Source organism: Schistocerca serialis, chromosome 9, assembly GCF_023864345.2.
Source record: "Schistocerca serialis cubense isolate TAMUIC-IGC-003099 chromosome 9, iqSchSeri2.2, whole genome shotgun sequence".
Taxonomy (NCBI): Eukaryota; Metazoa; Arthropoda; class Insecta; order Orthoptera; family Acrididae; genus Schistocerca; species Schistocerca serialis.
This window is the reverse complement of record NC_064646.1, coordinates 282,667,300-282,681,176: the sequence shown is the minus strand read 5'-3', so window position 1 is coordinate 282,681,176 and position 13,877 is coordinate 282,667,300. Positions and strand designations below refer to the sequence as shown.

Below are 13,877 nucleotides of genomic sequence, written 5' to 3'. Positions count from 1 at the left end.
AACACTGTGCCAAGATGTGCTGGCCATGGACCAAGGCATGTTTAGCCACAGGGTGATCCTCATTACCATCAAGCACTGTCTGCCTGTGTCCGTTCATGCGAATGGACAGTTTGTTGCTGGTCATTCCCACATAGAAAGCGTCACAGTGTAGGCAGGTCAGTTGGTAAATCACGTGGGTGCTTTCACACTTGGCTCTGCCTTTGATCGTGTACACCTTCCGGGTTACACCTCCCATACAAAAAACTTGTTTTTAAGTGTAGTTGCATAGTAGCAGTAAGGCCATGGGCATTTAGGAATGTTAGTGTAGAGGAAGGTAGCATCAATAGTGACGAGCAGGGCACCGTGTGGTAAAAGGACAGAAACTGTGGAGAGTCGGTGAAGGAAATGGTTGGTATCTTTTATAAAGAAGGTTAGGTTCCGGTAATATGTTGAAGATGTCTGTCTATGAAAGCAAAGATTCTCTCAGATGGGGGCACAGTAATGGCCACAATGTGGCTTCCTGGGTGGTTAGGTTTATTGACCTTAGGAAGCATGTAGAAGGTAGGAGTGCAGGGAGTGGTGGGGTGATTAGAGAGATGGACTCCGCGGAGAGGTTCTGGGATGGGTCTAAGGATTTGAGTAGTGATTGGACATCCTGCTGGATTACTGGAATGGGGTCACAGTGGCTAGGTTTGTAGATGGAAGTATCTGACAGCTGGTGGAGTCCATACACCAGGTAATCCTTGCAGTTCAAAACAACAGTGGTGGAGCCTTTGTCTGCAGGTAGGATTGTAAGGTCAGGATCAGTTTTTAGACGGTGGACTGCAGTTCTTTCTGTAGATGTAAGATTAGCTTGCATATTGAGGGAATTTGGAGCATGCTGGTGAGGCAAAGTTCAAGGTTAAGAAATTCTGGAAAGTTAACAGGGAGTGGTTTGGGGGCTGTGGTGGTGATCATGGTTGGATGGAGGAGTGAACTGAGTTAGGCAAGGTTCAGTATTGGTCTTTGGTTGAGTCTGATTGATAGGGTTGGTGGCAAAAAAGTGTTCCTACTGTAGGAACCAGGAGAAGGGGAGGTCTTTAACAAATCCTGCATGATTGAATTTGGGAGTGGGGCAGAGGGTGAGGCCTTTGGAAAGGACTGATATTTCTGTGGGACTAAGGCTTCTGGAGGAAAGGTTCATGACTGTGTTGCGGGTCTGTTTAGGCTCTGGATTCTGTGTGATGGTAGGATGAAGTTTTGGAGGGTAGAGTAGGTGTAGTAGGTCTGCGAGATAGGGTTTGTCAGCAGTGAAGGGTTGTGGGGGAGGTTTGGAGGTTGTTGTAGAGGTGGTAGACAGTGGTACTCCAAGGCAGGAGTGGGAAGTGAGCAGGATGGAGAGCTTTTTGAAGTGATGTTGTACATGTTGCTCAGTTTCCTGCAGGGCAAGAGTTTCAATATGTGTTATGGGTTCCAGGGATCTGGGATTGCACAGCAGGGGAATTTTGCAGATGGAGAGAAGGTAGTGCAAGGAGGTTTGGGCTCAGTTGATGTGGTTTCGCAGGACTATGTTGGTGAGGGCTAAGGATTGGTGGACTCTGAACAGGTGGAGGTCATTGTGGAAGGAGGGGTGGCAGACAGAGATTGGTAATTTGATGGTAAGGTCATTAGGGGGGGGATTCCATGAGCCAAGTAACAGCGCAGGGACAGTATGTGAGACTGGGGTCTGGCTAGGAATAAGGAAACTTTTCTGTATTGATGCAGATGGAAGGAAAAGGACCCATGGTGGTGGAAAAATTTAGAATTACATACAAAAATTTATGCAAGAATACACCAAAATTGATGAAGTAATTGTTCTATATGCTGCATGAAAAGAACACATTCCAAGAATAAAGATATTTTTGCCATTGTAGGCCATGAGATGTAGACATAATTTTTGTTGTTAAGGGGGTAGCAATTGCTCATAAGTATTTCAATTAATCAGTGTGACTGAAGCATCTGTATGTAACTGAAATGATGCAGAATGATCACAATTCTGCAAGGGGGGGGGGGGGGCAATGAGTTTGGTTTTTCCCCTGAATCTGACTATCTGTTCTGACTTGTGTAAGACAATCATTGCCAGATTTATATTTGACAAAGTAGTTAGCTTACATCTGTTAGAGGAGAGCTGGTTAGAATGAGGCAAGTTTCACACTGAGAATTTTTCTGTGTGTTTCTGTCACTTACATCTGTGGTTCCTATGTGGATCACCAGAAGGAGTCAACAAGAATCAGAATGGGAGATCATATGTACTTCCATTCTCTCAGTTTGAGATTTGTGTGGAACAGAATTTACTTTATGGTTCCTTTGCATTCACACTTGATGTGTGTGTCTTGATTATGGCAGTGTTGGCATTCTGTATGGTGGAGAAAGCCGTTTTTTCAGTCATGCATTACACAAAATTTCACACAAGACTTCATAAGGTTTGAATTAGCCAAGGAAGTGGTTGGTGGTTGAGCACCTCATGTTGTGTTTATGTCATTGTTTGTGGCAGCAGTTGTTGTGTGCCCTGCAAAATTGGGGCTGCTGTGAGCTGTCTGAGGTTATCATTGCAACAACATGCACACTTAAGTCCAGTTCTATAAAGTCTTTAACTTTCTGAGTTTCAGTTACCTTAAGCATGCCATTGAGACCAGGACTGTGGTGCATCAGAGTTTCAGCCTATATCCTGCTGTCAGCAAGGTTTGGAATAATAGCAATGTGAAGCATTTCATCATGAAATGTGGTTCCACAAGAGCAGATAAATGTACAAATCCTAGTCATGCCCTTGAGTTCAGTAACCTATTTCTTGTGCAACTGCTTATTATGATGATGGGTACAAAAAAATTTGTAACAAGCAGTAGTTACATGAATCTGATCTTTCAAGAGCTTGTCTAATCTAACAATAAAGGATTTTAGTGCCTATTTTGCAAAATACATTACACTTTCTTATGAAGAGTTTATTACAAATCTATCAGAATTGCAGCACATATATTTTGACAACTAGTTTCAAACGAAGTGGTTCATTCTCAAGTCTGACCTACTGAAGCTACAATACAAAAATAGATGTAAGCAAACAGTAAAATACAAATATGGAAAGTAATTAACTATTTTATTAAGTAACACCTGCACTGAAAGTGCCTGAACTTAATTGCAACCATTTAAAATTTCCAATACATGCACCTCACAGAGATGGCAAATAAATGTCACAGTATAGATATGCTCACTATACAATCTAGAATCAAACTGAAGGCAAGCATAGCCAACAACAGTACTGGGAAATGTTCAATGGCATTAGTGTCGTGTCTTATATTCAAGTGCAACTCTGTGGCCAGTGAGTGCATTGGCTTTTAAATTAGAAAGTATCAAAGCATCTTTTTTAATTATTACAGTCAGTATAACAAATGACAATAACAATCATACAATTGTTACACAAATGGGAAAGGTTATGTCATGTAGATTATGGCTATCATCTAAACATTTACATATTTAGTCATATGAAAAACAATAAATATTGTTCATCTCACCATTAAATTAAAACAAGTGACAGTAATACAATATTAATAAGAATAGCATCTTACAGCTCTGAATTAGTACAAATATTTTGCCATGTGCAACCAAATTAGGCTCACCATGTCTGATATTTATTTTACGTGCACATCCATTCCGGTCAAACAACTTACGGTTTTTTACGAAGGACAAAACACAGGAATATGTGTACCTGGGTATTTCATGTAATTATAACAATTTTGCAGTACTGGTCAAATATACTGTGTGATCAAAAAACTTTTCACCATACTGCCTACCAATAAATTATGGCACCTCTCTATATTTTAACACTGTGATCTGACTTACTTTCTAGCTGCATGTGCTCATCTATTGTAGATCACAATCAAATGATATTATATCCCCTAAAATGCACTCTCATACATCAGGCAATATGCCTGGTTTTGGCACTTGACTTTAAAAAGCATTGGACCAAATCTAGCCATTACATCAGGCCTGCGTGTGAGAGCCTTCTACGTGCCATCAATATTTTGTTTTTCAAAACTACTTAAATCATAAACATCAGAGCATGCTCTCTCTCCCTCTCTCTCTCTCTCTCTCCCTCTCTCCCTCTCATATAATGTTCCATAGACCTCAGTGTGTAGGAGACTCATCAGAGATGTGGGAAATACATTTTAAATGTTTCATGGAATAGCTGTAATACACAGTGCTGTCTTATGGACAGATACTTCAGAAAACATTTATTCAGTAACTCTCTTGCAACTGTATTTCAATAGCAACAGTAGAATAATAACCTTTGATACAGATGAAGATAACATGGTATTATCATGTAATCTCTGTGACAGAAAAATATAACACTCAAGCACACTTATCTGTAATCAACCAAGGAAATTTAGATAAACAGTTTTGTTTCTCAGATAACATATATTCATGTATAATATATTACACAAACATTACAGCACTGAGTGAAAACTTTTTCTGAGGAAAAAACAAAACATGTTACTGCAATGAGATAATTCAGGAAACAGGAACACAGAAATGGAGCAGTTATCACAATTTAATAAAGTATTTTTATTCTGAGTGTACCTGTATATATGAAATTTTGAAAAATTATTATTTGAATACTTAGGAATTTTGTGTTAGCTATTTACAAAAACATTCACATTCCTCTGGAATCTTTTTTACTGGTTTTGCTTGCATCTCAGAAGCTAATACAGAGAAACATATAGTAATGGCCATAGGGTACAATGTCTCATTGTTTAATATTGGCCAGAGTTTGCAGACAGCAGTTCACAAACAATTTGTGTGTACTGCAAACAGTATTTTTATTACTTATGTATCTATGTAACTTTTGTATTCACAGTTGGATAGTTAACCATTAGTTTTATGGACTGCAATAATGGAAAAATATGTGTGAAATTGAGAAATTGAATACAAGATTATCATTTCAAGCAACTAGAATGAACACTTTTAGTAGTTCCATATTAATTAAATCTGTAAGCTATCCAAAAGTTATAATTTTAAATGTATTTCTTTTTGAAGTTAACAGTTCATTGGACTTAAAATATTATTATTTAATGCCAGAAAGTCACCTCTTCCTGCTGATACTTCACCCTTTGTTTTGTTGCCTACCCTTATTTCAGTTTACTGACCCTAGTAGTCCTTTGTCTACTGCATTCACCCCCCCCCCCCCCCCCTAAGATTTTTCTGCATTTCATTGGGAGGGAGTTTCACAATAAATCTTTAGCCCAGCTCTGAGATGAGTGATATAAAGTTTTCAATGTCTGCTAGGTTGCCTGACATTGAAATACCCTTAATTTGCACCAAGCACGTACACTGTAACACTACTTTTCAACAGAACTTGTGGAATTGGTAACACATGTCTCATATTGGAGCACTAGTTTCCTATAGCAGCTACACACAAAGAGACAATCTGTTGGTTCATCCAGTTCCTCATAGTTCTCTGCAGCAACTCATTTGTTAAGAAATACTGCACTCATAGATGCTACTTCATGTTATAAAACACAGAAGTCACTCAGTTCAGAGTTCTGTCTGTAAAATCAATTTTCCAGAATCCCATATTCAAAACCGCATATAATGCTTTTATATTTACTAAGATGGTATCTGTTCTTTCGGACATGTCTGAAAGAACAGATACCATCGGTGACCATGTAGCTCGTTAGAATGAAATTACAATGAAATGAACACCCTTAGCTGCTTACAGGCGTTGACCTACGTCAACGGGGACAGATGAAAATGTGTGCCCCGACCGGTCAAGGCACACATTTTCATCTGTCCCCGTCGACATATATCAACGCCTGTAAGCAGCTAAAGGTGTTCATTTCATTGTAATTTTATAACGCTTTTCTTTTCTTTTTTAATTTGGTCACTTCTACAAAGCTAGAGCATGTCCCACAGTTCACAAAAGAATATTACATGTAAGAACTTGTTGTGGAATTATTTTTATAACGAAAGAATTCTTTCACAATATGAGACTGCAGTTATGCGCACTGTAGGGTTTGTGACCTCAAATAGCAAATTCATTTTTCTGTCTGAAGACACAGTAGGCATACATTTTCTGCTGATATGTTTCAACATTATGGATTGTTTAACTAGTGACAATGTGTCACTTGTTTTGATTGTTCTATACTTTCCTCAATGTTGAAAAAGATCCACACCTCATTTAGAATTACAGTGTTGTTCAGGAATTTTTCTCATTCCTTATGCTAGCAATTGAAAAACACCAATGCTTTACATATGCACTATATTTTCTAATGATGACACTACATCTTGTGAACCCACCACACCAATTTTCCAAATTCAAAGTTCTCAGATGGAGTGTGCCACTCGTTTATTCACAGGAAAACTGCTGAACAGCTCAGCAATTGTGATTTGACATAATTCACAAACTATATAGTTTAAACTTATACTGAATTGATATGTCTGCAATTTTAGTGAGGCAGGATGTGAGTTTGATATGTGAAGATATTTTTTAAGAAAAGGGGGAAGGGGGTATAGATGCCCTCCCCTGCCCCTTGTTAGCTGAGCCCTTCCTTCTAATAGCACAAGGTCCAGTGGCACAATAGATTTGTCCCTCTGGCAAACTAGAAAACAGTTGTTGTTACATTGTACTGAGTACTCCTGCACCATTGCTATTCTTAAATTTTACTCATAATCAACACTGTAACTAGGATCCGAGCTATGTGGAGTGGGTAAACTCATGTTAGTTTTGTGGTGACTGAGGTTCCAGGACTTATGGCTCTGAGTACACCTACTATTAGTCAGAATCCATTACACGTTCTCAGTGGCAAGGGGGAGGCTATGGGGGCTACAGAAACTCCCCCCCCCCCTCCCTCAATGGAGTATCATATTATACCAGATAAAATGACTTCAGAAATCAGCGAATATATTATTTCGACAGATTCAATAATTTTTTTATAATTATGTAGCAATATAGTTTGCAATGTATTTCATTATTATTTATTATTATACATTGGATGTATACCAATGTACGAGTATCACTTAAAATAATCAAGAAAGCTAAATATGCCGGGTATGCCTACCAACACTTAAACTGCTGACCCCAAACAAAAACTTCAAAATCGCTGGACATCTGGGTCAAATCGTATTATTTTCTTGAGCACATACTTCTGTAGACACGTTTTTACTCTGAACTCCAAAACACTTACCAAAAACTACTTTAAGCAACACCAAATTTTACCAGTTTGTCAGTGGAGGACCCCAACTCTCCTGCTGTTAAGCGATGTTCCATTCTCTCAAATCCCCCCCCCCCCCCGCCCCCCTCTGCCATTAGCCCCCCCCTCCCCCCCTGACTAACATTTAGAATTGCCACCGCATGTTCTGCATTTCTTCAAACTGATACTGAACTGATATATCTGTCTTTTTGGTGAGGCAGTATATGAGTTTGATGTGTGAAGATTTTTTCCAAGGGGCAAGAGGGGGAGAGGGGGGGGGGGATGACACATGCCCTCGCCTGCTCCTTGCTAGGTAAGCCCTTCTTCCTGATAGTTTTGTCATGCTTTTTACTTGTTTGATGCTGAATTTCAGCTGGATTGTGACACACAACTTGAACAAACTTCATAAATGCACACAACTGACACTTCTTTGAAATTAATTTGGGCAACTCAGACTGAAGAGTGCTGCACATTCTAAGAACAAATTGTGGTGGTGGATGAATTAGTTGTACAAAAGCCTGTCTCTGTGTTAAATCTAGTTTTCTTATTGCACAATTCAAATATAACTGTCTTTTTTACTCAGTGATCAATTTAAATACTGCTTTGTTAACCTTTAAGTAGTGTGTCTATCATATGAAAATCAATCAATCTGTTCTCTCTCTCTCTCTCTCTCTCTCTCTCTCTCTCTCTCTCGCACGCACGCACACACACACACACACACACACACACACACACACACACACACACACACACACAGACAGATATATATATATCTACATGCAGACTATCAAAGAAAAGAGTACCCTCTAAGTAATGGTTTTATGTAATGACTAGAGGGCAAACTACTAAAGACAGGTTACTGCAGATAATCTGGAGTGGTGTGAGTGTTATCTCTGAGACCCACCAAGGAGTGGACACTGCTTAAGAGGTGTGTCTGTGGCTGCAGTTCTGTGTTGTCTGTGCACAAGGAGGAAGCTCTGACAGGTGAGACAAATGTCTGAAGCTGCGAGTTTTTCTGTCAAACACAGTCTGGTATACATGTGTCCATCCCTTTACTCTTACTCATAGTTGAATGTAGCTTTTATATAAATTTGTTCTGAAATAATGCTAGAACAGTTTTTATAACATGCTAGCAAATCATTGATACAGAGTGTTAAATAGATGCCACAATGAGGCAGAGCCTTTGACAATATAGAAGAACACATTTTGATTATGCATTTTGTTATTCACTCATTGTGTTTCAAGGAGCACATTATGAGGGAGAACAGAGTGTGCTGTAGAATTAGTAAAAATATGCATTACCATTTAGGTAGAGCAGTAGTGAACTGCTTTGTACACTATAAAACTGTTAACTCTTTTAATGATGAACTGCTGCTTGTTTTATTTGTCAATGACAATGTTATATTCAATTTGCACTTGGAATGGCAGCAAATTAATATCTTATATAATCACCAGTAAACAAATCACTGCCATGAAACCCTCACATTTAAAATTTACTGTTCAGCTGCATGGTCATATGCTACAAACATACCTAACAATCATATTAGTGAATTGGTCATTCCACAAACAAACATGCTCACAGACACCCACACCCAATCATGCATGCATGTGCGCACACACACACACACACACACACACACACACACACACACAGAGAGAGAGAGAGAGAGAGAGAGAGAGAGAGAGAGAGAGAGATGAATAGATAAGTACATACACCAACTTCAATCAACATTTCACAACCTTTTCTTTGGTTAGATTATCAACCTACTATCTGTCTAAGACTATACTCAGCAAAAGCCATAATGAGTTAGTATTAGTTGGAATCAACATATTCAATACAAGCGTACTCATATAAACGTTTCTTGAGTAGAAATGTTTTTAATCCTGCTGTAAATTTCTTTTTCTCTTCCAGGCTTTTCAGGTAAGGCAGCAATTATGCACTACAAAACAAGTTTACAATGTGGCTTGCATGTCTCTGAGTGCTTTTATTGCCATATTTCTCAGATCAAATTAGTCTGAATTGAATCTTTTGTCAAACCTTAGTTCACAGTCAACTTAGGCTAATGAGAGTCCTTAACCACAGATTGTACTTATTTTTACAGCAAGCATAACATAAATTGTTGGTGGGAATGGGTAATGTTGTATGGACAAGACACTGTTCGTTTCTGCTGTCCTGTTTCCATGTGGTTTAAATCTTCTTCTCTCCTCAGGACCACATATCAATATCAGTTCTTCAACTTTTATTGTTTTCTCTCATTTTCCCTCAAGTATTCCTTCATCCCAACACTGTGTCCTTTTATTTCTCCTCTATCCCTTTTGAGTCTATTTTTTTATTCCTCCTGTTTGGAATTTTCCCATTTGTAACACTTTTGTTCCAAAATCTCTGTGTTGTCCCTTCTTCTCTTGTGTTGTTCCTTTGTAAATCTTTCTTGATCTCTTGAATCCAGCTTGACATTAACTTTTGATGACAAAATTATTTGAAGATCAGTTTGGTTAAACTTTTTCCTGATAATCTTTCTTTCCAATATTATGTATGTGTTGTAAAAATTCCTCATGATGCCACAGGATTTCTCTGTCTTGTGTATCATTCCCTCTAGAGCAGATAATTCTAAATCACAGTCAGGAATTATTTTTATGCATATTTGATTTTCCTATTTGATTAATACACTCCTGGAAATTGAAATAAGAACACCGTGAATTCATTGTCCCAGGAAGGGGAAACTTTATTGACACATTCCTGGGGTCAGATACATCACATGATCACACTGACAGAACCACAGGCACATAGACACAGGCAACAGAGCATGCACAATGTCGGCACTAGTACAGTGTATATCCACCTTTCGCAGCAATGCAGGCAGCTATTCTCCCATGGAGACGATCGTAGAAATGCTGGATGTAGTCCTGTGGAATGGCTTGCCATGCCATTTCCACCTGGCGCCTCAGTTGGACCAGCGTTCGTGCTGGACGTGCAGACCGCGTGAGACGACGCTTTATCCAGTCCCAAACATGCTCAATGGGGGACAGATCCGGAGATCTTGCTGGCCAGGGTAGTTGACTTACACCTTCTAGAGTACGTTGGGTGGCACGGGATACATGCGGACGTGCATTGTCCTGTTGGAACAGCAAGTTCCCTTGCCGGTCTAGGAATGGTAGAACGATGGGTTCGATGACGGTTTGGATGTACCGTGCACTATTCAGTGTCTCCTCAACGATCACCAGTGGTGTACGGCCAGTGTAGGAGATCGCTCCCCACACCATGATGCCAGGTGTTGGCCCTGTGTGCCTCGGTCATATGCAGTCCTGATTGTGGCGCTCACCTGCACGGCGCCAAACACGCATACGACCATCATTGGCACCAAGGCAGAAGCGCCTCTCATCGCTGAAGACGACACGTCTCCATTCGTCCCTCCATTCACGCCTGTCGCGACACCACTGGAGGTGGGCTGCACGATGTTGGGGCGTGAGCGGAAGACGGCCTAACGGTGTGCGGGACCATAGCCCAGCTTCATGGAGACGGTTGCGAATGGTCCTCGCCGATACCCCAGGAGCAACAGTGTCCCTAATTTGCTGGGAAGTGGCGGTGCGGTCCCCTACGGCACTGCATAGGATCCTACGGTCTTGGCGTGCATCCGTGCGTCGCTGCGGTCCGGTCCCAGGTCGGCGGGCACGTGCACCTTCCGCCGACCACTGGCGACAACATCGATGTACTGTGGAGACCTCACGCCCCACGTGTTGAGCAATTCGGCGGTACGTCCACCCGGCCTCCCGCATGCCCACTATACGCCCTCGCTCAAAGTCCGTCAACCGCACATACGGTTCACGTCCACGCTGCCGCGGCATGCTACCAGTGTTAAAGACTGCGATGGAGCTCCGTATGCCACGGCAAACTGGCTGACACTGACGGCGGCGGTGCACAAATGCTGCGCAGCTAGCGCCATTCGACGGCCAACACCACGGTTCCTGGTGTGTCCGCTGTGCCGTGCGTGTGATCATTGCTTGTACAGCCCTCTCGCAGTGTCCGGAGCAAGTATGGTGGGTCTGACACACTGGTGTCAATGTGTTCTTTTTTCCATTTCCAGGAGTGTATATTACTGAATGTTTTGAAATTTTTGTGCCACCATGAATCTATTTTTTTCCACAGAGATTCTTAAACCTGTTTTGGCTACCTCCTTCATGAGATTAACTAGCACAGTTGCATTTGTTCATCTTTCAGAAAATATACTAAGAATCATCATCAAATACCAGAAATTTAATTTCCTACTTTTGTTCTTTCTCCTCAGCATGAATGATGGAATTTAATGCTCTGATGATAATTTTGTTTTATGTTTGTAAATTTAGGATTATATTCAAATCATCAATCTAGGTTATCGAAATTTCTTCTGTTACCAGCAACATTGTCTAAGAGCCAAAAGGCAGAAATGATATTTTTGGTTATCTTTCTTATGGAATGCTGCTTTAGAACTATTGTAGAATGAATTACGGTCCTACTGTCTGAATTATGTAATTGCAGAATAACGTAAGAAATAATGCTGTAATTTGTACTATACTGACACTGTCCATGCTTGTAAAAGTACATGTTGTGAACGTAAAAAAAAAAAAAAGTGAATTTTGATCTGGAATCTTCTGTCTTCCAGAGTTTTTTATAAATTGATTGTAAATCACTTTATAATTTTCAGTTGAGCCATTTTAGAATATTATCTGTTATGTATTTCTTCCCCTTTCATTTTGGTATTTGTAGGGTTTTTCAGTAATTACATTCTTAATGTAATCAAAAGTATCTGCAGAATTTTTTTCTAGATCTTCATTAATCTCTGGAAATTCTAAATTTAGGGTTTAGCTGTAGACATTTTAGAAGTGGATGACATTTGTCATCACTGCTAAGTCATTTCTGCATTTCATCCCTCAATTTCTTGATTACAAAATTTTTGAGAGTTATTTTTTTATGAAGTTGTCTTGCTTTCCTGTGAACATGACTATTTTGGAACTTTTTTCACTCTTCTTAGTGTTCCTTGTGTTGCTCTTTGTAGTTGTTTACTTGTTTAAACTGCTCTCTTTCTGGAGCTTTTCCATGTTTTTGTTATGTTTGTGCTTTCAGTTAATGTTGCACATGTATTCCACTCCAAAGATATTAGTTTTTTTTCCAAAGTATTTTCTTTTCTATGTCATTGATTTTTTCCAATAATTCTTGCCGCTTACCTTTTTCAATAAATAATTGTGATTACATTACATCACATTGAAGTTATAGTCCTTTTGGAGCAATGCCGTTAAGAAGCACAGATATTTTACTCATCACTAAATGAAAAAATCTGATGTGTATGCTTGTCATCTCAAGTCATTTCCTGTCTGTTGGTCAGCGTGGTACACTTCACATGAAAGTTTGATTTGTAAGATGTCTATAATTCTGTGAAGCACATTACTATACTTAAGCAGTCATATCTCCCACTGGGATCTAAGTGGAATATTGAACAGGTAATATTCTTGTGAAGTTATAGTCATAGCAGAATGACCAGTCCACCAATTTTGAACAAAGCTATGCTGAGTGATATCTAATATGTCCTTCTGTATTTTCATAAATACAAGGTTGGAAAGAGAATCCATAGAAAGAACTTTTCCAATTAGAAGATTGTGCAAATAATATTATCTCTAGAACTTTCAGAAATCATAAAAAACCATAGTTTTGGTCATTGTGTAGCTTTCCTCATTTTCTTTTGATGTGAATAAATACAGAAACACATATATTTTGTTTACTGCAGGAGTGTATTTGGTTGGCTCACCTTAAGACTCTGATAGTAAAAGCAACAAAACAAAGATGAGTGAAGTTAAGCAAGAGGATCTGCAAGCAATGCGGGAGTGGCTGAAGAAACAGCCACACCTCCCATCTCTTCCAGGTGAGAGAACCTTGTGTGAATTTTAGTAATACATCTAAATCTTTTATGATGTTCAACTCAGTTGGTGAGACAGGGAACTATACTGTAGTTGTAGCACCTAAATTTAACACAGTTTCATAAAAATACACCGTTATGTTAATCATATCAATCTTTGTGGCACAGCAGTTGCCTAAAAATGTGACACAGCATAAATAAAAACCCATTTTTACTAAATTTTATTTGAAAAATAATAACCATACAAATAACTTAAAGCATGGATTGTACCTCTGAGGAATATGGGAATTCATATTTTGATGTCTTAAGCATTGTGCTCTTTGTTTTACAATTATTTCCAGACAATAAATCACTGTTAAAAGAGTTCTATACATATTTTAAATATGTAGCAAGTGTATTAAAGGGAAAGAGTATAAGAATTTACAGACAACAATTAGTTAAAGAGGCTCCTGCTCAAAGCTAAACAATTCCATATTCACTTTTGGAATAGGCCAACACTACTCTGCTGAGCACTGTTCTTCTGAGTTGTATCTCACGTACTGCTGCTTGTTTTTATATCTGATGCTTATCCCTATTTTCTTTCAAGGAAGGAATTAAGGGTGAGCAATTGATTGCTGAGTATTGGGATCCTATGAACCAAGCAACTCTGTCCTGGACAGTTACCTGCTTCTCTTAGAGCTTGCTAAATAGGTAGACTGGAGATATTCTTTATTTACCCTGTCCACTTGCTTGCTCTCTCTGCCTTTGTCTCAAGCCCCCAATCTTTCCTACTATTATTATTGTCTGTAGATTTCTGTCTATCTCTTCTCACAAT

General features: G+C 39.3%; 1 protein-coding gene across 1 annotated transcript in view; it reads left to right on the top strand.

The window, feature by feature from the left end:
* The window catches only part of LOC126419551 (uncharacterized), a 146,087-nt gene that overhangs the window by 88,917 nt on the left and 43,293 nt on the right, over positions 1–13,877 (top strand). Inside the window, exon 2 of the mRNA XM_050086741.1 lies at positions 12,935–13,069. Within this exon, the coding sequence (XP_049942698.1) occupies positions 12,991–13,069 (79 nt within the window). The 5' untranslated portion in view covers positions 12,935–12,990. The remainder of the gene's footprint in view (positions 1–12,934; positions 13,070–13,877) is intronic.